The sequence below is a fragment of the Hemitrygon akajei genome, chromosome 4 (assembly GCF_048418815.1).
Source record: "Hemitrygon akajei chromosome 4, sHemAka1.3, whole genome shotgun sequence".
Lineage (NCBI taxonomy): Eukaryota > Metazoa > Chordata > Chondrichthyes > Myliobatiformes > Dasyatidae > Hemitrygon > Hemitrygon akajei.
The window spans coordinates 82,961,350-82,982,908 of record NC_133127.1 but is presented as its reverse complement, the minus strand read 5'-3'; the positions used below and the strand labels follow the sequence as shown (position 1 = coordinate 82,982,908).

Below are 21,559 nucleotides of genomic sequence, written 5' to 3'. Positions count from 1 at the left end.
TTATGGTCTTTCTATTCCTCAATTTCTCTTCATGATTATGGAATTGATTTTAGACCGCAAAGAGTCATTGGACTTGCAAACACAACCAACTGGTCGTCTCCAAGCAAGAGACAGCTTTGACCAATTTTCAGTTTCTCATACCTGACTTCTCAATAGATGAGAAATTGCAAAGATTTTTTTCATAGCTGCAGATGCATGTCCAGTGCTGAATAGTTACACACCACCCCCAAAGTAACTCATCGATGACATTGAGAAAACACACTTGCATCTGCAGCAAGAATAATTATCTTACATAAAGGTTGAGAATTTGTGAAAGGCATTACTGGTATTAGTTTATGAGGATGACATTCAGTTGGCTTGTAAGAATAAATTAGATAGACGGTTGAAGTAAAGAGGATGAGGGGAAGAAGAAGTAAGTCAATTTTATGGGCATTCTATGAAGAATGATCGGGTTAAAAGCATTCCTTCATGTTGAATTTTCAACTGAAACATGGATTTAGCCAGACTTTGTAATGTACTCAATGTAAAAGAACAGAAACAACTTACAAGCAAAACACATTCCTGCTTTCAACCAAGAAAGCACTGACAATCTGAGTGGTAGTAATGTGTCTGTAAAAATGCTACTCCTTCCTTGTCAGAAACATCCTGAGACTAAATAAATAACACAAAGTGCAACTATTCTCGGTCCCATGGATAAATATTGCTAATATTTACTGCTTTCTAAGTTAACTTCAGATTTCCCAGTGTTTGTAGGTTTCTTTCTCTAAAATCAACCTGGTGTCACAGTGTGACTTCAGCTGCCAGTCAGTGTATGTTTATGTAGGAAAATTTCTTTACAGATTACCAATCAAATGATGCTGCTTCCAACTTCCGTCAAACTCCTGAGTAAGATAAATCCATTCTTCTGCAGTCCAAGTACACGGCTTCCAGAAGGAGCACATTATTCAACCACAAAATGGATTGCTGCTTTAAACTTGTCTATGTTATTTTACAGCTGTGTATAATTGATTACTATCAGTTTTGCATTCTTCAGGTTAAGTCATTTTACATTCTAGTCTCAGCTTATCACATAAGAACATAAGAACATAAGAGATAGGAGCAGGAGTAGGCCAATCGGCCCCTCAAGCCTGCTCCGCCATTCAACAAGATCATGGCTGATCCAATCTTAACTCTAGTTTTCACCGAATCCCACAAGGCAACTGTGCCAACCAACAGGGCACCATGCCGCCCATTTTATTTTATTATTCATCCCGCCCAAACCCATGTGATCACCCGGGGAAAAAAAACCTGGGGAAAAAATCTGGAAAATTCCTCTCCGACCCATCCAGGCTATCGAAAACTGGTCCAGGAGATCACGTGGCTGATCTAAACCTAGCCTCATGTCCACTTACCTGCTTGCTCACCGTATCCCCTAATGCCATTTTTATCCAGGAAAATGTCTATCTCCGTTTTGAATTTATTGAGTGTAGTAGCTTCCACAGCTCTCTGGGGCAGCAAATTCCACAGCCCCACTACCCTCTGAGTGAAGAAATTTCTCCACATCTCAGTCCTGGAATGGCATCCCCTTATTTTAAGATTATGCCCCCTAGTCCTAGTTTCACCCATCATTGGGAATATTCTCCCCGCATCCACCCGATCAAGCCCCTTCACAATCTTATATGTTTCAATAAGATCGCCTCTCATTCTTCGGAACTCCATGTGTGATCATAGACATATGTGCATGATCACAAATATACGTGTATTGTCACAGACATATGTGCATGATCACAGACGTGTGCATGATCACAGACATATGTGTATGATTACAGATATACATGTCTGACCACAGTATACATGTATGAGCACAGATATATGTGAATGACCATAGATATACATGTCTGAGCACAGTTAATCATGTATGACCACAGATATACATGTATGATCACAGATATACATGTATGATCACAGATATTCATGTATGATCACAGATATACATGCATGGCTGCACTAAGGTAATTAGCTTTTTATTATATCCACTGCTTATTAAAGAAAACATCAATGTGCTAGTGGAAGATAAAGCAACACCTCTTCCCAGAAATGCAGACACAAGCTGCAGGCACATAAGTAGCTGGAAGGGTAGAGGGGCATGTATCTAAGCTTGTGAGGTCACCAAATCCAGTCCAAAGGAGGTAATGAGGAAAGTCTGCTTCAGGGCCTTCAGTTATTGGAAAAGCCCAATGCTGGCAGTCAGGCTTTAATGCTGGAAGTCAGGCTTTAATGCTGGAAGTCACTGCTTTCGTAGCTAAAATTATCAGAGCCAGGCAGGTCATAAATATATATATATATATTTAAAAAAATATGCATAGTTATTTATTTATGTATTTCATCATCTACAATGCCACTGGAGGCTGAGTTTTATAATTAGTGATTAAACGCTAATGGAAACTATTTTAAGAAAAGATATATTACAAGAAATGTGGCCTCACTGCCACGAAAAGCAGGGTTAAAAAGCTTCAGCTTTGCAATGACACTGGTGTCATTTACATTCTAAATGCCACCACATGGGGAAAGTCTTGTGGCAGGGCAGCTCTGTGGCAAGGTGTTTCTTATTCACCACAGAGCACTATCCAATCCCCTTAGCTCTTCAATGTATTTTGATCAAGATCCATGTTGATAAGTAACTTTTAAATAAACTAAGATTTCCATGGAGTTTCTTCTGATTATCATTAACTTCAGGTGTACTAAATTAATGGAAAAAATGCAGGATGTTTCCAGGAGAGAATAATTATTACTGTATTACAGAGCTAGCGACAGGTAATGCTTCAAACAAAAAAGAATTACAAACAGCGCAGCAAAAATCCATCACATTCCCGCTGTGACTGGTATTTCATGATGCATACCTGGAGGCTGGTTGACTTCAGGCTCATGGTTGCCTTGTTTCCCATTAATTTCCTCTGGCACATTGAGGACAGGTGCTGAATCTTTCTTGTGGTTGGTCTTGTCTTCATTCACCTTCTCCACTTCTTTGTTGTTTTCTTTGTCTATAACAATAGGTTTGAAAAGAAACTGTGGTAAGGACCTGATGCTCTGGTTCCTGGGCTCCCTAGTCTGCTGTTTCTTGCCAAGAAAAAGGACTTGTGCAGCAGCAAAGAGCTGATTAGTCAATGTACTGAAGGAGGTGGCCCGGAAACTTGTGGGAGCTATTTACTGGTAAAAACCTTGCATCAAGCCATACCATGTGATACACTCAATTCTTCAATGAACTCTCAAACTCGTATTGCAGCACAGAACACAGGGGCAAAGTCACCTACAGACTATCAGCTCTGTGTAACAGATCAGTACCCTTACTTTGTTTTCCGAAACCTGCTTTAGCCCTCACACCTCACGTTGGCATATCACAGGGATGCTTCCATTTCTTCCCCCTTCACATTTCCATCCATCCCCAGTGTCATACATCATTATCATCTGCCTTCACATTGCTCTGTAATAAACACTCTCTCCATACATCTGTTCATCACACCATCCATTTCATCCCTAGTTTTAATTTTAGATGGCGCTTGTTGTTCGAAGGGCAAGAAATTCAACTAAAAACAATACTAGTAACACCTTTTCTGAAGAAAATTGTGATAAATTATCACCACAAACAATGAAGAAGCAAGCAGACACAAAGCTGATTTAAAGGATGGGTTGTGCGGGGGCACTGCAGAGCCGAAACGCAACGTCTTCACGAGGTGTCACAGACGGAGTGGCCATTGTTGTGACTGTTGGGGTGAATGATTAGGAGAGGAGTCGAGGTGGAAGGGTTTTGATGCCCGTCCACCTAACCCAGGTGCGAGGTTAGATCACTCCAAGCGCCGAGCCCACTTAGTGAGATTGAGAAAAGCTTTGGGCTGTGCGGCTTGGGTGTGTCACTGTGCCGGGATCTGAGTCATAGAGCGAGACACGACCCACTGCTTGGACAATTTAAACACTGTCCCAGACAGACTGGAAAGCCAAAGGGTTGGGCTGATTCCACTTGCTCTCCTGCAATGTTCATTCCTCTATGTGGTGATCAGGCAGTGAATTGATTCAGCGGCTGTTGTCCCTGCTAACATGATGAATTGGGATCGAGGCTTTGGCCTACTTCTGGCCACTCCAGGGAGCAGATCTGGTTCAGAATGCTTTTGTTGGCCTCTATTGTTTGCAGGGTGTGCGTGTGTGTTACCTCTTTCTCTGTGCAGTGTTTGTGGCTTTTCTATTTTTTAATTGGGTCATTTGGGTTTCTTGCTTTGTGGCTGTCTATAAGCAGACAAACCTCAAGGTTGTATAATTTATACATTCTTCGATAATAAATGTACTTTGAATTGAATTTGAATGTTTTTCCCTCCTTGCAGGAGGGGAGAGCAGAGAATACTAGGGAGAGGCAAAGAATCAGAGATGGTCTTCCAGCCATCTCTCAACTAACAGTTGCAATGCTGGAGATAGCTGCTGGATGCCAACAGAATTCTGCTGTATTTGATGATCATTTGGAACCCACTGACAGAATCAAACACACGGCGTACATAAATCATTCATATTTATCAGATGTCAGGAATACATACAATATAACCACATGGATACTAACTACTAACACCTTTTATGTTTTGTTAGCTTTATTTCACATCTTCAAAGTGGTCTTCAAGTCCACCACAAGGGGTTGGTCAGGAGGATGAGTCATCTCCTCTGTGGAGTCACCTATCCTGAGACAGTGTGTTCCCTGATACCCGGAATCCCTACACTGCTTCAGAAGTTCATGCTTCCGACAGACCAGTCAGGTGCTTGGTATTAGGCAAATTATCAGAGGAGCAGCTGTTGAAAACGGACTCATTTTTCCTCTGGGTCTCACTGAGAAAACAGAAAGCTTTATCTCAAGCATGAAGCACATAATATCGTAGACCTTTGTAATAACGACTTTGCCCGTGGGAGATAAAAAAGGCCACCTGCATGGATAATTAAAAGAGTTTGCATGGCTTGAGTGCCAACTTAAATAGTGTAATACCTTGAAGATGATGGCAAGAGTTATTGTGATCATATCATCTGACTTGTTCTAATGTCAGATTATGATATAATATGTAAAGTGTGTTAGCTCTGTGTGCTCTCACACACACATTCACACCTTGTTTTTACTTGCATACTTTGAGCAATGCCATTTAATTATCAGTGACGAGGATAAAAGAAGATTATTCAGGCTGGTACTTTCTGCCTGTCGTTGGATTTTGGGGGATTATCTTCTCTGGAGCTGTGGAGCTGTATGATTTACAAAGGCTGAGTTGGATTTTGCTGGTGCAGCTTCTGTGCTTGAATTGTTGTGGATGAGTACAAGATTACTGCAGATGGTACGTTGGGCCCCTCGTGAGTCCGATCAGATACGGGAAAAAAATAGAACATTTTTCACTAAAAAGCGACATCAGGATCAGAATTGGCTTTCGTATCACTGGCATTTGTCATTAAATTTATTGTTATGCAGCAATGTACAGTGAAATACATAATAATAAAAACTATGAATTACAGTAAGTGTGTGTGTATATATATGTGTGTGTGTGTGTGTGTGTATGTATATATATATTAAAAAAATAGGATCTAATGCTTTCCTGGCATCTATGATGAATAAATTCTTCTCGGGCTTCCAGCCTGGTACAGATATCGATTATATTCGACGTCTCAATGACAAACTCTGCCATCTTCATCGGGGATGATGTGCTTGGGCATGTCTAGTCCAGTGGTAGTTACACCCATGTAGTTTATGCCTCCTAACTGGTTAGTCCTCATCCAATCAGGAGGGACAGAGTACTGGGGTATAAACACCACCGGACTAGACATGCCCACACATCTGACCTGATCAAGACGGTAGTTTGTCATTGAATTGTTGGAAGCCGGAAAAGAGCTTAGAATAGTTAAGCTGATTGTTAAGATAAATAAGTAGTGCAAAAAAATCTGATGTAGTGTTCATGGGTTCAATATCCATTCAGAAACCTGATGGCAGAGGGGAAAAAACTGTTCCTGAATCACTGAGTGTGTGCTTTCAGGCTCCTGTGCCTCCTTCCTGATAGTAACAATTAGAAGAGGGCATGTCCTGGGTAATGGGGGTCCTTAATGATGGCCACCGCCTTTTTGAGGCAACGGTCCATGAAGATGTCCTGGATGCTAGTGCCCATGATGGAGCTGACTGAATTCACAACTTTATACAGCTTCTTTTGATCCTGTGCAATAGTCCCCCCATACCTGATGGTGATGCAGCCAGTTAGAATGCTCTCCACGGTACACCTGTATGGATTTTCAAGTGTCTTTGTTGACGTACCAAATCTCCCCAAACTCCCAATGAAGAGTAGGTAAAGCCTTAGCTAACTTACATGTAGGCACTAAGATAAATGATGGCAGAAGAGTAACAGTACAACAGTACAACTAAGTTGACCTTAGTGCAACAGTACAAGTTTAACAGATAACGCAAACATCGGCGTCCAGCGTATGATATTTGATTATTGGCTTTGAACAACTCGAGAAGAGAGCACCCTGTCACGTGGTGCAGGTACAAATGACTTCAGTTTTAACATAACTCCTGGCCAACCTCACTGGCATCTGCTGATACTCTAATATTGATGTCAGATTCCACTCCCATTCTGTCCTTGTTGATGAAGGGGAAGATTAATCAGAATGTTAATTGACCTGTGCAGTCCATCATGCTCCTGAGTACAGTGCTCTTTGTAATTCTTTTCAAATGGCTTCACAGTCTGCTTGCCTGATTTTGCCATGGTCCCATTCTGCTTTAATGCCAACTGTGTGTCTTTTGATACTGCGGTAAGGGTAGGCTAGCCTCCCCTGAGGTCCAGTGTTCCCTGCAGCAACACTAATCAATTCCTCCCTGTATCTTGAAGATGAAAGAGCTGGGCCTATTTTGATAACTTTCTGGGTTTCTGCTGTGACGGAATAGGGCCTAAATTGCTATTTTTCTTGTATTCTAACTTTTTATGCTTGCTTATATGTTTGTATAATCATCTGCTTGTCCGTAAAAGATCAGTGGATCGTCAATCACCTGTGGTATATCTGCTTCTGTACTTCTATAGATTCTTTGTCTATGAGCCTGAGATGTCACGGCAATAAAAATCAAGACAGTCTTTATTTTCTCAAAGGCTGTTCTTATCAGAGAAGATTCCCTTATCTGACCATCTTGAACCAGTTTTCAGTATAAAGAAAGTCCAGGAGGCGGGTTCTTTGATTGCATGAGTTAATTACAGTCAGAGATGGTAACCTGCTGCTCTGTTACTTACTCAGAATACTTCACTGTCATTTCTTTTCTATGAACATCTAATAAAATGTCTGGAACAAGATTTGCAGCTCATCTGAAGAACCTTCTGTACAAAATCGTTTCCAGATCCAGCAGCTGGGAAGTGGTGCTTGACTGCTGTCACCATTGCATGTTTCTCTGCAGTTCCTATCCTTTAAACATTTAACCACGTTTTGGTCTTGCCCTTGCTTGCAAAATTATTGGAAAGATATTTTTAGTACTATTTCAACAGTTCTGAATATCAAATTGCAACCACATCCTATTACTGCAATTTTTGGTTTACCAATGGTGGATAATAGTCATTTATCCCCCTCAGCCCGGCGGAGGATTGCATTTGTCACATTAATGGCTAGAAGATCTATCCTATTGAACTGGAAAGAAATTAATCCTCCAACTATATTTCAGTGGTTTTCTCAAACTATTTCTTGTTTGAGTTTAGAAAAAATTAGAAGTGTTGTCTTTGACCCTTCAGTTAAATTTGAAGAAACTTGGAGACCATTTATTCAACATTTTCATATGAGCTAAACTGACTTTTCCTAAACCTTACTTTCATTATCCTTAATTATTTGGATGGAGGTGTGGAGTTATTGATGCTACTGTGTATATTTGACATAATGCAATGGCCCATGTTGGTTATGGGGGGGGGGGGGGGTTCTTATATACTCAATTTTTCATAATCACTATGTTTGGGAGGTTATTATATATGGATTATCATCTATTTGTATTTATACCTTAACCTATTAATTATGTACTCTCAAGCTCTCTGTATTCATGTTTCATTTATGTTTGTGTTAAATTAATAAAAAGATTTAAAAAGAACATTTATTGTAGTCGAAGTCTGCAGCAGTTTTACTTGTCCTGCTGCACAGAGATGGACCACTAACATTGTGATGGAACTATGTATATTTAACCAGATTCTAATATCTACCAATGACCCCTCAGCCATTCAGCACATCTACAACAAATGCTGCTGTAGGAAAGCAGCATCCATCATCAGAGATCCCCACCACCCAGGCCACGTTCTCTTCTTGCTGCTGCCATCAGGTAGAAGGTACAAGAGCCTCAGGACCCACACCACCAGGTTCAAGAACACTTACTACCCCTCAACCATCAGGCTCTTGAATAAAAGGGGATAACTACACTCACTTTCCCCACTTGATTGGACAGTGGCGCGGGTACAGTAGAAGCAATCCTGTGCAGGACCGGAGCGGAGCTTGAAAAAGCAGATAGTTTTCAGCAGGAGTCTTTGCACAGTGGCACAGACTCAGTAGAAACGTTCCCACGCAGGTCCAGAGCGGATGTTGAAAAAGTAGCCAGCGTTCAGCGGGAGAGTTTGATTGGACAGTGGTGCAGGCACAGTAGCAGTGTTCCCACGCAGGTCCAGAGCGGAGCCAGTCTCCACAAAAGAGAGGTACCGTCTAGCAGACTGTGGGAGTGGTCTGAGTCAGAAAGGTAAGGCTTTGGCTCACCAGGTTTCAGCGAGAACAGGCAGAGGCGATGTAAGTAGCAAGTTTAATACTTTCTTTTCTTAGTTAGCTCTTGAAAGAATAGGGGGCATGTCAGCAGGGCCAGTGTTCTGTTCTGGGTGTCAGATGTGGAACTTCCGGGAGACTTCCAGCCTCCTCAATGGCCACATCTGTACCAAGTGCATTGAGATGCATCTCCTGAGAGACCATGTTAGGGAAAATGAGGAGGTGATAGTTATCCCAAGGCTACAGGAGACGGATAAATGGATGACTGTCAGCAGAGGAAAGGGGAAACATCAGATAGTGGAGAGCACCCCTGTGGCTATCCCTCTCAACAATAAGTACTCCATTTTGAGTGCTGTTGGGGGGGGGGGGGAAGCATCTAGCACTGTGTCTGGCCCTGTGGCTCAGAAGGATAGGGAACAGAAGAGGATGGCAGCATTAATAAGAGACTCTATAGTTAGAGAGACAGATAGGCGATTGTGTGGATGTGAGAAAGAAATGTGGACGGTAGATTGCCTCCCAGGTGCCAGGGTCCACGATGTTTCTGAATGCATCCACAATATCCTGAAAAGGGAGGGTGAGCAGCCAGAAGTCGTGGTACGTATTGGTACCAACGACATGGGTAAAACAAAGGGAGGAGGTCCTGAAAACAGAATACAGGAAGGAAGCTGAGAAGCAGGACCTCAAGGGTAGTAATCTCGGGACTGCTGCCTGTGCCATGCGACAGGAATGATAGGAATAGAGTGAGGTGGCAGGTAAATGCATGCTGAAGAATTGGAGCAGGGTACAGGGATTCAGATTTCTGGATCTCTGGGGACCAATATCCTTGAAGCCATGTTTGCTAAAGCTGTTGGATGTGGTTTAAATTAGGTGGATGGGAACCAGTATGAGAGAGCTGAAGATGAGACAGCAGGTTTACAAGTAGATTATGTAATACAAATGTAAGGAAGAATAAGCCAATGATTGGGTACAAAATGAAGACCGTGCAAAGAGTTAAATTCTACCACAGAAGCAGAATTTAAAAGGATGAAGAATACAGGATTGAAGGTGCTGTATTTAAATGCATGTAGTATTTGGAATAAGCTGGATGAAGTCCTGGTGCAATTAGAGATTGGTCGGTAAAACGTTGTAGGCATCGCTAGATCGTGGCTGAAAGAAGGTCATAGGTGGGAGCTTAATATCAGAGGATATACTTTGTATTGGAAGGACAGGCAGGAAGGTATAGGGGGTGGTGTGGCTCTGTCGATAAGAGATGGAATTACATCTTTAGAAAGAGGTGTCGAACTTTTGTGGGTGGAGTTAGGAAACAGCAAAGGTAAAAAACCATTATTGGAATCATATATAGGCCTCCAAATAGTAGCCAAGATGTGGGAGTGAGATTGCAAAGGGAGCTGGAAAGGGCATGTAATAAGGGTAACGTCACAATTGTAATGGAGGACTTCAATATGCAAGGAGATTGGGAAAATCAGGTTGGTGTTGGATCACAGGAGAGGTGTGGTGAACTACATATACCTGTCTGGACTGCTCCTGTGGCTCCTCCCACAGGCCCCTGTATAAAGGCGATTGAGGCCTGAGCCCGGCTTCATTCTCCAGGATGTAGTGTTGTTCATTCTTCCAGTCAATAAAAGCCGATATCTCGCTTCTTACGTCTCAGAGTGAGTTACTGATGGTGCATCAATAGGGAAATTGTTGAATGCCTACGAGATGGATTTTTAGAGCAGCTTGTGTTTGAGCCTACTCGCGGAAAGGTTATCTTAGATTGAGTGTTGTGTAATAATCCAGATTTTATTAGGGAGCTTAAGGTAAAGGAACCCTTGAGGCAGTGATCATAATATGACTGAATTCATACTGCATTTTGAGATGTTGAAGCATAAGTCAGATGCAGCAGTATTGCAATGGAATAAAGGGAATTGCAGAGACATGAGAGAGAAACTTGCCCAGGCAGTTTGGAGGAGGATACTGGTGGGGATGTGGCACAGCGGAGGTGGCTGAAGTTTCTGTGAATAGTTCAAAAGGTGCAGGATAGATTTGTCCCACAGAAGAAGTTGTTCCCACATGACAGGACTAGGCAACCATGGCAGACCAGGGAAGTTATGGACTGCACAAAAGCCAAGGGAAGAGCACTTAATGTAGCAAAATGAGTGCAAATTGGATGATTGGGAAGTTTTTAAAATCCAACAAAAGGCAACTAAAAAGCCATAAAAGGGGAAAAGATTAAATATGAGGGCAAACTAGCCAATAATATAAAGCAGGATACTAAAAGTTTTTCATTATATAATGAGTAAAATGGAGGTGAGAGTTGATATTGGACCACTGGGAAATGGTGCTGGTGAGGTAGTAATGGAGGACAAAGAAATGGCAGATGAACTTAATGTGTACTTTGCATCAGTCTTCACTGTGGAAGACACTAGCAGTGTGCCAGAGGTCTGTGAGTGTCAGGGAGCAGGAGTGAGTGCCACTGCTATAACAAATGAAAAAGTGACATGCAAACTGAAAGGTCTTAAGATGGATAAGTCATCTGGACCAGATGGACGACATCCCAGAGTCCTGAGAGAGGTTGCTGAGGAGATAGAAGGTGCATAGGTTATGTTCTTTCAAGAATCATTTGATTCTGGCATGGTTCCAGAGGACAGGAAGATAGCAAATGTCACTTCACTCTTTAAGAAGTGAGGAAGGCAAATGAAAGGAAATTATAGGCCAGTTAACCTAACTTCAGTGGTCAGGAAAGTGTTGGAGTCTATTATTAAGGATGAGGTTTCAGGGTACTTGGAGACTAATGATAAAATAAGTCAAAGTCAGTATGGTTTCTGTAAAGGGAAATCTTGCCTGACAAATCTGTTAAGAGTTCTTCAAGGAAGTAACAAGCAAGGTAGGCAAAGGAAAGATGGTGGATGTCATTTACTTAGATTTTCAGAAGGCATTTGATAAAATGCCACAGATGAGGTTGCTTATCAAGATACTGGCATGGATAGAGGAATGGTTGACAGGCAGGAAGCAGCAAGTGGGAATAAAGGGGGTCTTTTCTGCTTGGCTGCCAGTGACAAGTGGTGTTCCTCAGTGGTGAGTATTGGAACTGTTATTTTTCATATTGTTTGTCAATGATTTAGATAACAGAATTGATGCCCTTGTGGCAAAGTTTGTAGATGATACAAAAATAGGTGGAGGGGTAGGTAGTTCTAAGGAAGAAATGTGATTGTAGAAGGACATAGACACATTGGAAGAATGAGTAAAAAAGTGGCAGATGGAATACACTGTTGGGAAATGTACAATAATGCATTTTGGTAAAAGGGACAAAACTGCTGACTGTTATCCAAATGGGGGGGAAGGTTCCAATATCAGAGTTGCAGAGGGACTTAGGAGTCCTCGTGCAAGAATCTCAGAAGGTTAATTTACAAGTTGAGTCTGTAGTAAAGAAGGCAAATGCAAGGCTGGCACTTATTTCAAATGGAATAGAATATAAAAGCAAGGAGATAATGCCAAGCCTTTATAAGACAGCGACCACACTTAGAGCATTGTCAACAGTGTTGGGTCCCATTTTTCAGAAAGGATGTGTTCTCATTGGAGAGAGTCCAGAGAATATTAATGAGGATGATTCTGGGAATGAAGGGGTTAACATATGAGGAGCGTTTGGCAGCTTTGTGTCTGTGCTCGCTGGAATTTAGAAGAATGTAGGATGGTTCTCATTGAAACCTACCAAATGTTGAAAGGACTAGATAGGGTGGATGTGGAGAGGATGTTTCGGTGACAGGAGAATTGCATCCTGGACAACTGCGTCCCGGTTATTGGCATCCCTGGACATTCGCGTCCAGATTTTTTGTGTCCTGGACATTTGTGTCCCAATATATGTATATCTCATATTAGATTTCTGTCCCAATATGTGTATTTCATAAAAGATATAATTTTACATATTCATGTAGTTTTAAAAATCAAAAACAGTTTTATTAATTAAAAAAGGGATTGTAGATGCATTTTATTGATTAAAAATTTAATTTATAAGTCTAAACCTAAAAAGTATGCATGTTGTGGGCAATCCCTCATAAGAAGCTTAATTTGTCCTCAGGATTGTAACGTGCAATTAATGATTGAAGGTGCTTATTGATATTCTTATTTCTTGGTTGGACAATAATCCCTCTTTGGTAGTCAATTTTCTTCTTCGTGGTCATAGCTTCCTCTTTCTTCAATGCTTGAATTAATTTCCAAACAGATGTGTGTTGACAAGTAATTGAATTTTGGATAGCGTTATGCCACCCCTCTAAACTATTGTTAGATCTCGGCAAGTTGTTCATTGTTTGATCATGAACATTCCAAGATGCAATGGAAAACATTGCAGCAATCCTGTGCCCACTTCTACCTCGTGCTTGGCCAATGTATGTAACTTCAAAGTATGCGATGAATTCAGGAGGTAAGTTGTGCTCTTCAATCAGATCCAAAAAGCCTGCTACCACATCATTTACTGGAAGGAAAGCTAATGTAGAGAAACATCTAACTTTTAAATTGAATTCTTGATCTTCGTTATACCATTGTCTTAAACCGAGATCGCATATTTTCCTGAAGATGGATTTTGACAAATGGAAAATACACGAGCTTATTGTTGCATTAGGATATGTTTTTGCTCTACACTTTCTTGCTCCTAGTTCAAAAACCGTCAGCACTAATTTGGGATTAAGTTGAGGGCGAGTCTGCAACAAAAGAGTGAATAGGCAGTGATATGTTTCTTTAGTCTTATTGGGTAGAAGAGCAAAATCACAGGGAATACTGAATGTACCATCTTGGACATGGATGCAGTACAGTTGATAATAGACTTGCAGGCAAATTTTAAAAGTGCCACCTGCTGCCCAATTCTGAAATCGTGTCAAGTCATTCAAATCCTTTTCAGAAGCAAAGATGAACATTCTATCTTCATCATTTATACCAGTATCAATTGCAAGAAACCTTTGTCCAGTGGGGAGAATACAATATTCTTCTGGTATTTTGTAATTACATCTTTGGTTTGCTATAGATGGAGTATTTTGTGCTTTCTGTCCCCAACAACAAACATTTCTCCCCATTGCTGAGACAGAGGGCATTTCTGCCATTGAAAATTCATCATGTTTCGACAAAGTTGTTCCAATGCGATGTCTTGTTGGTTCTTGCGAGGATATCGCAGTTTCTTTCAACTCTAAAATCAATTCTTCTGCTCTAATTGCAGCAGCGGAAGAACCATGGTTATGCTCATTAATTTGTTTTGTTATTACATCGCTCTCGGTACGAACTCTTGCTTTGCACGATCGTACCACACATCTCCAGTAAGTTTTTGTGCCCGCAGCATTTTTCTTATGGTAGTGATAGATATAATTCTTGTCATCAAGAATTATGTTTTCATCTTTGCTTGATTTAAAGAGCTGTGACATAGCTTAGTTTCTGAAAAGAAAGTAAATTTAAAGCCAAATTGTAATAGGAAACATGTGGAGGTTTGTTTATAGGTAGCTCAGCCGCAAATGAGGCACCCCTCATTTGCCTGCAATTTCCCTTGATTAGACGGTTGCTTTTTGAGCTGAGATAAGAGGCGTTGCATATATAACACGGGGTTTGTTACCCAGTAATAGTTACATATAGTACGACGCAAATGACCAGGACGCAAAAAAAACTGGACACAAATGTCCAGGGACGCTAATGACTAGGACACAATCATCCAGGACGCAAATACCCTAGTACCGATGTTTCTTATGGTGCAGGTGTCCAGCCTCATTTGTGACCCTTTAGAACAGAAGTAAGGAGGAATTCCTTTAGCCAGCGAGTAGTGAATCTGTGGAATGCTCTGCCACAGACAGCTGTGGAGACCAAGACTGTGGGAATATTTAAAATAAAAATTGTTAGTTTCCTGATTGGTCAGGGCAACAAAGGTTATGGCGAGAAGGCAGGTGTATGGGGTTGGGATCGAGGATCAGCCATGATGGACTGGTAGAGCAGACTCGATGGGCTGAACGGCCCAATGCCACTCCAGTTGAAACATTGAGATGTTTCCCACAACCAATGATCTCACTTTAAGGACTTTTTATCTCATTATCTCATGTTCTTGTTATTTATTGCTATTTATTTATATTTCCATTTGCACAGTTCATTGACTTCTGCACTCCAGTTGACCTTTCATTGACCCTTTTATAGTCACTATTCTATTGATTTGTTGAGTATGCCCATACAAAAATGAATGTCAGGGTTGTATAGGGTAACATATATGCACTTTGATTAAAAAAAATTACTTTGAACTTCTAAAATCCTTTTGGATTCTTGCTCCAGGTTTTTCTTGTGCTGAATTTGTGTAAACAGACATGACTGGACATAAATAATTATTCCAGACAAATTTCAGTACGTTGGTGGTTTCTTTTAAATATTCTCTTTCAATGCTTCTGGAGAAGTCAGGTTGTCATCATCAGAGGATTGACCAGAAGCTATTAACATTTTGCATACTGCGGAAACTACCTGATGTGATGTCTCATACTTTGGAAATAAATCTCTGAAAAGAGACAGCGAATTACAGAGATTATACCTGCTGTTAGTTCGAAGCCTCCTGGTAGAATTGGGCAACTCAAGGGGATGTTAGCATCCTCAGCGGTTTTTTGGGAGAGATCAAAGGAATACCTCTGAAAAATAGAAACAAAAACATACAATCATACCCATGGTGTTATTGTTATCCAGTACACCACCTACCAGCATAAAACAAGGCCTCTGAAGTTTCAGAAAAGTTAGGATGTCCGAATAAATGCTCACCATTGTGGTAATGTCTAACTGGTTTTGTTTTAATAAGTACCAGAATACCCCTGTATTAAAAATGTATTTCTTACAGAGTGCTTAACCCCACCCATTATGAACTAAGCAGAATTATACCATATCCAGATATCATTCGCAGTTCAGAACTGCCTTGGAAGTTCAGGTATTTCAGATTTGTAGTTAGACAATGTGTTATCTTTAAGAATGGAGTGTTTATGTTGGTACTATGAAAATTCACTAAACTGGTGTTTAGAGAATCATGAATAATATTGCATATCCCCGTCTATCTAAACCACTGCTCTTAAAGAGCTATCCAATAATACACTTTCACAGGAAATCTGTTTTTTGAAGTATGCATCTGTCTCTCTTATAAGAGTTAATATTGCATGAGAGGTCAAACCAATTTTAAGCAATATGTTTCACAACATCTTTACGTAAGGATTTTTTTTTAACCTGACATCTCTGGTTAACAACAATTTCATCCTTGCAAACAGTTCTTACTTCTAGGAAAGTTCTTTATAATTTTGAGCAGCTCTATCAAACCTTCCCTTAATCTTCTCTGCTCCAAGGAAAACATTATTAATTTCTCTAGTTGCCCCAACCAACCTTTAAGTTTTTATTTCCCTGCACCAACTTTGTAAATCTCCTCTACATGAATTCACTACTTTTGGTGCCTTAATACTGCATATGATTTTACATTTTGCTCTCTCTCTAAGATCTTGACAGTCTTCTTAAGGTGTAATGGGGGAAAAAACTGTTAGCAGTGCTACATTTGGAATTACAGTATTCTATTACTGCTAAGAATAGTTCCCTTACATTTTATACTGTTAGCATTAACATAACCAAGCTTTCCATATGTTTTTTAAACAGCCTTCTCAAATTTCCCTATCACCATTAAAGATATGCACTTCTGGTTCTATCTTCCACCCTCTACCCTTCTGGTTTTGATACTCCTACCAAAATCAACCAATATCCGTTTCTTAAATTTCAGTTGCCATATACTTGTCACATACAGTATGATAATCTGCTTACGTTTATTGTTATTCATTCCACCATTTGCCATGATCTGTGTTTTATCTTCGCTGAAAGCCCTGATGTATACAATTCAAGAGCAGGGTATTCAACCTGGACCTCAGTGGAACAGTACCATAATCTTCGCTCCAATCAGAAAAGCATGCTTCCACCATTACTGTCCGCACGCAGTCCGTCAGAGAGTTTTTATGTATACAATGACTGGCATGTTAACCTATAAATTTACCATTATTTATAGACAGGGCTTTGTCAAACACTTTCTAAATATTCATAGCAGCATCACCAATTTGTAATACTCTCATGAATCAGCTCTTTAACTTGCTAAAGAACTCAACTCATTAGTCAAATGCAAATCCGTTGAACAAAGCCATGCTTCTAAAATCCTCTTTACCTTGTTCTCTCCTCTTTTCCCCCTTATCCATTTTAAATGAAACATGAGAAACATGGGTGGCAGTACTTAAAGGCATTGGATACTTTTAAAGTACATTCACCACTTTCTCTTTGGTGAATGTACTTAACTATATGCACTTAGCATCTCAGCCATGCCTCCAAAAAGAAATCTTTTTACTGGTTTCTGCATGGCCCCATCCCTGTATGGATTATATCCGGATTTGTTGGTGGTGACTTTTGGGAGACAATATACATATTGGTATGTTATGTGTGTGTGACAGTGTGCATATAATAAACGTCAAATTTGGCTCACGGGTTGCATTCTAATCTCAAGTACAATATCTTTCTCATGGTGTCTTTCAGATGGAGAACTAGGCTAATACTCAATTTATTTTTTCAGCCCCCAAAGGGCCAGGAGTATGAATGTTCTTCAAGGAATTCTAATCACAATCAGCCAATATGTTTAAAGAAGAATTACCCGGAAATTTTAGTGATATCAAATGGATGTATCAGAAAGACACAACAACGGGTCTAACATGTAATCTCCAGTACTATTCTCTAGGAGGAGTTTGAGAAACCAGCAGCCATGCATTACCAATACAGTTCTACAAAACCATGACTTGGATTGAAGACAGCATTTCTGAGGAGCATTGGTGTAACAGTCAGGAATGATAATACATTGAGGTGCTAGGGTGAGGATTGACATTATGGTGTGCGCACAGGAAAGGGGATCTCTCGGAAATGCAGCTCCCCATGACATAATGCCAGCTCCACGCCAACACAAGAAAATCTGCAGCTGCTGGAAATCCAGAGCAATGCATACAAAATGCTGGAGGAACTCAGCAGGCCAGGCAACATTTATGGAAAAGAGTAAACGGTCAACGTTTCAGGCCGAGATCCTTCATCAGGACTCAAAGTCGAAGACTGCTGAGTTCCTCCAGCATTTTGTGTGTGGTCCTTTGTGTCAAGTATGACTCTAGTAATCTGAGTGCTTTCCCCCAGTGTCCAAAGTCCACAGTTTTCCCAGGAAATGGCAAATCCTATCTAGATTGGTCAGCAGGTTACTGGTGGATAAATGCTTCTTGATAGAACTGTCAGTGACACTTCCATCACCTGATGATGACTGAGAGTGGACTGATTACGCAATGATTAGTCGGACTGAATTTGCTCTGCAATTTGTGAATAATCATTTCTGAACAATTTCCCACTTTGTTGGGAGTTGCTAGGCTTACTGGAATGCTTTGGATAGGGAAACAGATCTTCAGAACAATAGTGGGATGTTGTTTGGTTTCACATTCACACTGGGAATAGGTTTCATATTTTCATGCATTGAGAATGATTTGAGGATTGATGTTGTGTTGTGAGTAAGCTGGGTTTACATTGAAGAAGCCATGGAATTGGGAAATGCCCAAACTGCAGCTAACCACTGTGACCACAGTGTGTCACCTGAGAGCCGAAATGAACAAGGGGAAACACAAGCAGACATTGAACTGTTTCAAAGTTTCTCTCTTGATTTCACCAACAAGAGTAATTTTGTAAACTGTTTCCTTGGTCAACAAGTCTGATTTGCACTTTGTCTGATTTTCCCTGGCAAGTGCCCTGGACCCTGAATTCATTAAAGTGATGCTACACGGCGATGCTGTTCTGGAGAAACACACACAAGATGCTGCAGCAACTCGGCAAGTCAGGCGATATCTCTGGAGGGGAATGAACAGCTGAGTATTGCTGAGCAGGTTACTGGGGATAAGTGCCCTCTCGAGACCCTGTTCTGCATGTGGGTGACTCTGCCGCGTTTTATCATCCTGATGACAAATGCTGGATGATAATGCAGCAAGTGAACAGTTTACATCCTCTACATAGCACCATCCAGAGACAGAGAAGCAGTTTCAGCGACAGGTTACTATCGATGCAATGCTCCTCAGACAGGATGAAGAGATCAATACTCCCCAATGCCATTAGGCTTTACAATTCTACCGCCAGGACTTAAGAACTTTTTAAAAGCTATTATTAATGCTTTTTGAGATAGTGATTTAGATGCATATCATATTTTTTACTGAGTTAAGTATTGTATGTAATTAGTTTTGCTACAACAAGTGTATGGGACATTGGAAAAAAAGTTGAATTTCCCCATGGGGATGAATAAAGTATCTATCTATCTATCTATCTATCTATCTATCTCATTTCACAGCATGTCTGATGAGGCCAAAGCACAGTTTATCATGATTCATACCTCTCTATAGGTAAACCTTAAGAGCATTCGCACAATAGATTATGAAAGAGCTCAAAGGTTCACTCTTCACATTCCAGTTTAGATAATTTTGTCTTTTTAACAATACCGTGATAATCTTTGTCGGGATTTAATTGACGTGCCTTCAATGATCTATTGATCTCTGAAGCACGGGGTTCCTTTTGACCTACACCTGAGATGTCAAGAAAGGTAAGTGGCCAATTATATTCAAGTATTTTCGGAGGCCACAGAGATGGCTAGAAGATGAAATCTGCACTTTGGAAGGTATGTCTTTCTGAGGGACAGAAAAGACATTCAAATAATTCAAATACCTTTTTGTGAGGAGACCTGTTCTTTATCAAGGTGGTAGCACTGAGTAACGCAAATGCAGAAAACAGATAACTAAATGTGTGAAATTTCCATCACATCCTACACTTCTTTGAGCTACAGCTCATCATTTTGAGTCTTGAAGTTAATACACTGTAATGACAATAATAAATCTATTCTCACACCCACTGCTGAGAATGAATTAGCCACAGGATGGTTTTAATTCCCTAGTTTATGCTGATATGGTTACTCTGTCATGAGCAGAGGTATCAATGCCTGGGTGTTTGGAGTGGGGTTTTTATCGAAGCTTCCAATCTTCCCCGTTGACTTTAACTACCTTTGCTGAAAGTATAAGTGGGTGAGGAATCAATGACCTCATCTTAGCTTACTAGTAGCTAACCAGCCAACAAACATTCCCTGTAAAGACGTGGGCACGAAACAATGCACAGGAACAAGGTGTTATATATTTACCTGGTTATCCTCCCATTGTTCTCAACTGACCCAAACAAACAGCAAATGCAGTACAGTCAATATGACATGCTAACAATGGTTACAAGCATCTTACTGAACGAGGTGTTTGAACACAAAGCCAATGTTCTGGCTCGGAGGAAGCAAGCGGAGGATGGTGCTGGGGGTGGTTTCTCATGATGGACTAGAGGTGTGTCACAGGCAGGGATCTGTTTTGAGACCCTAGTTATTTATCATTTATAAAAAGGTTTTGGATGCGAATGCACAGCGTTTGATCAAAATTGGTGGATAATACAAAATTAGGAGACGTTGGTGATGGTGAAGAAGGTTATTGTAGATTACAGGGGAAATCTTGATCAGTTAAGAGAAATGGCAGATGACTTCAGTACAAGTAAGTGTGAGGTGATGCATTTTGGAAAGTCAAACTGGCGTAGTACTTATCCTAGCATTGAGAGCATGTAATGTAACAGATAGACCTGGGAGTAGGAGTACGTAGTTCATTGAAAGTGGCGTCAAAGGGTGGTAAAAAAGTATTTAGCATGCTGGTCTTCAGTCAGGACATTGAGTATTGGAGTTAAGATACCATGTTGCTGTTATACCTGTATAAGCCATCGGTTAAGACACACAGAGTACTATGTTTAGTTAACATAAACTCTCTCCACTTTAACCATAACAGAGTTGTGGTTAAAGTGGAAAGAGTTCAGAAAAGATTTACAAGGATGTTGACAATGCTAGAGGGCTTGGGTTACAGGGAGAGGAAGGCCGGGCTAGATCTTTATTGCTTGGAATGCAGGAGAATGAAGGTGACTTTATAGAAATGTTTAAAATAATGAGAGGCAGAGATTGGGTGGATGGTGAGCTTTTTCCCCATGATAGAGGAGACTAGAATTAGGAGCATAGATTTAGGTGTGGGGGAGAATGGTTGAAAAGGGGACTAAGGGGCAACATTTTCACGCCGAGGGTGTTAAGTATATGGAATGAGCTGCCAGAGGAAGCGATTGGGGCAGGTACAGGTTGTGCCCGAGAGTTTATGTTCATGTTGTATTGCTCCATGACTCTATAACACAAAAGAATTTGTAATTTAAATCGCAAATTTACTTACTCGTTTCTTTCTGTACAGAAGATAGCTCAGCAGGCAAACTAAGGTAAAAATCAGGGCGATTATCACTATTATAATTAGCATGGCATTCTCTGAAACAAAAGAAAAACAAAAATATTAATGATAAATCAGAAATAATGGACACAAAACCCGAAAGTTGAATTGATCTCAGTACAGCACAGAGGAACAATGTTAATCACAAATTTCAGAAAAAGGATGGTTGATGTGGACGTTTGGGACATTGACACAGGGGAGAGTGTGAATCAGAGACTGAATGTCACACAGATCGTTGCAGTAAGCCCCAAGAAGCTTGTTTATATGGTTAGCAGCATCAAGTACAACTCCAGTTAACAGCACAGCAAAAGGGACTGTGCTGTATTATTCTATAATCTATGTTCCTCTGCGTTAAAATGTTTCTGCCGCCTTTCTGCCCGTTCCACCAGACTGTTCAGTATCGACTGAACTCCAGAGTGCTCTTCCCATCTGCCCACTCCTCAAATATGACAGCTAAGGTGGTTAAT

At 40.6% G+C, this 21,559-nt stretch overlaps 1 protein-coding gene across 2 annotated transcripts in view; it reads right to left on the bottom strand.

Annotated features, from left to right (window-relative positions):
• LOC140726500 (uncharacterized) overlaps nucleotides 1-21,559 on the bottom strand; it is a 113,465-nt gene that overhangs the window by 23,006 nt on the left and 68,900 nt on the right. For both annotated transcript variants that reach the window (XM_073042968.1, XM_073042969.1), the window contains 3 exons: nucleotides 21,042-21,130; nucleotides 15,275-15,368; nucleotides 2,880-3,020 (listed from right to left, as the gene is read on the bottom strand). In XM_073042968.1, coding sequence (XP_072899069.1) covers nucleotides 2,880-3,020; nucleotides 15,275-15,368; nucleotides 21,042-21,130 — 324 coding nt within the window. The remainder of the gene's footprint in view (nucleotides 1-2,879; nucleotides 3,021-15,274; nucleotides 15,369-21,041; nucleotides 21,131-21,559) is intronic.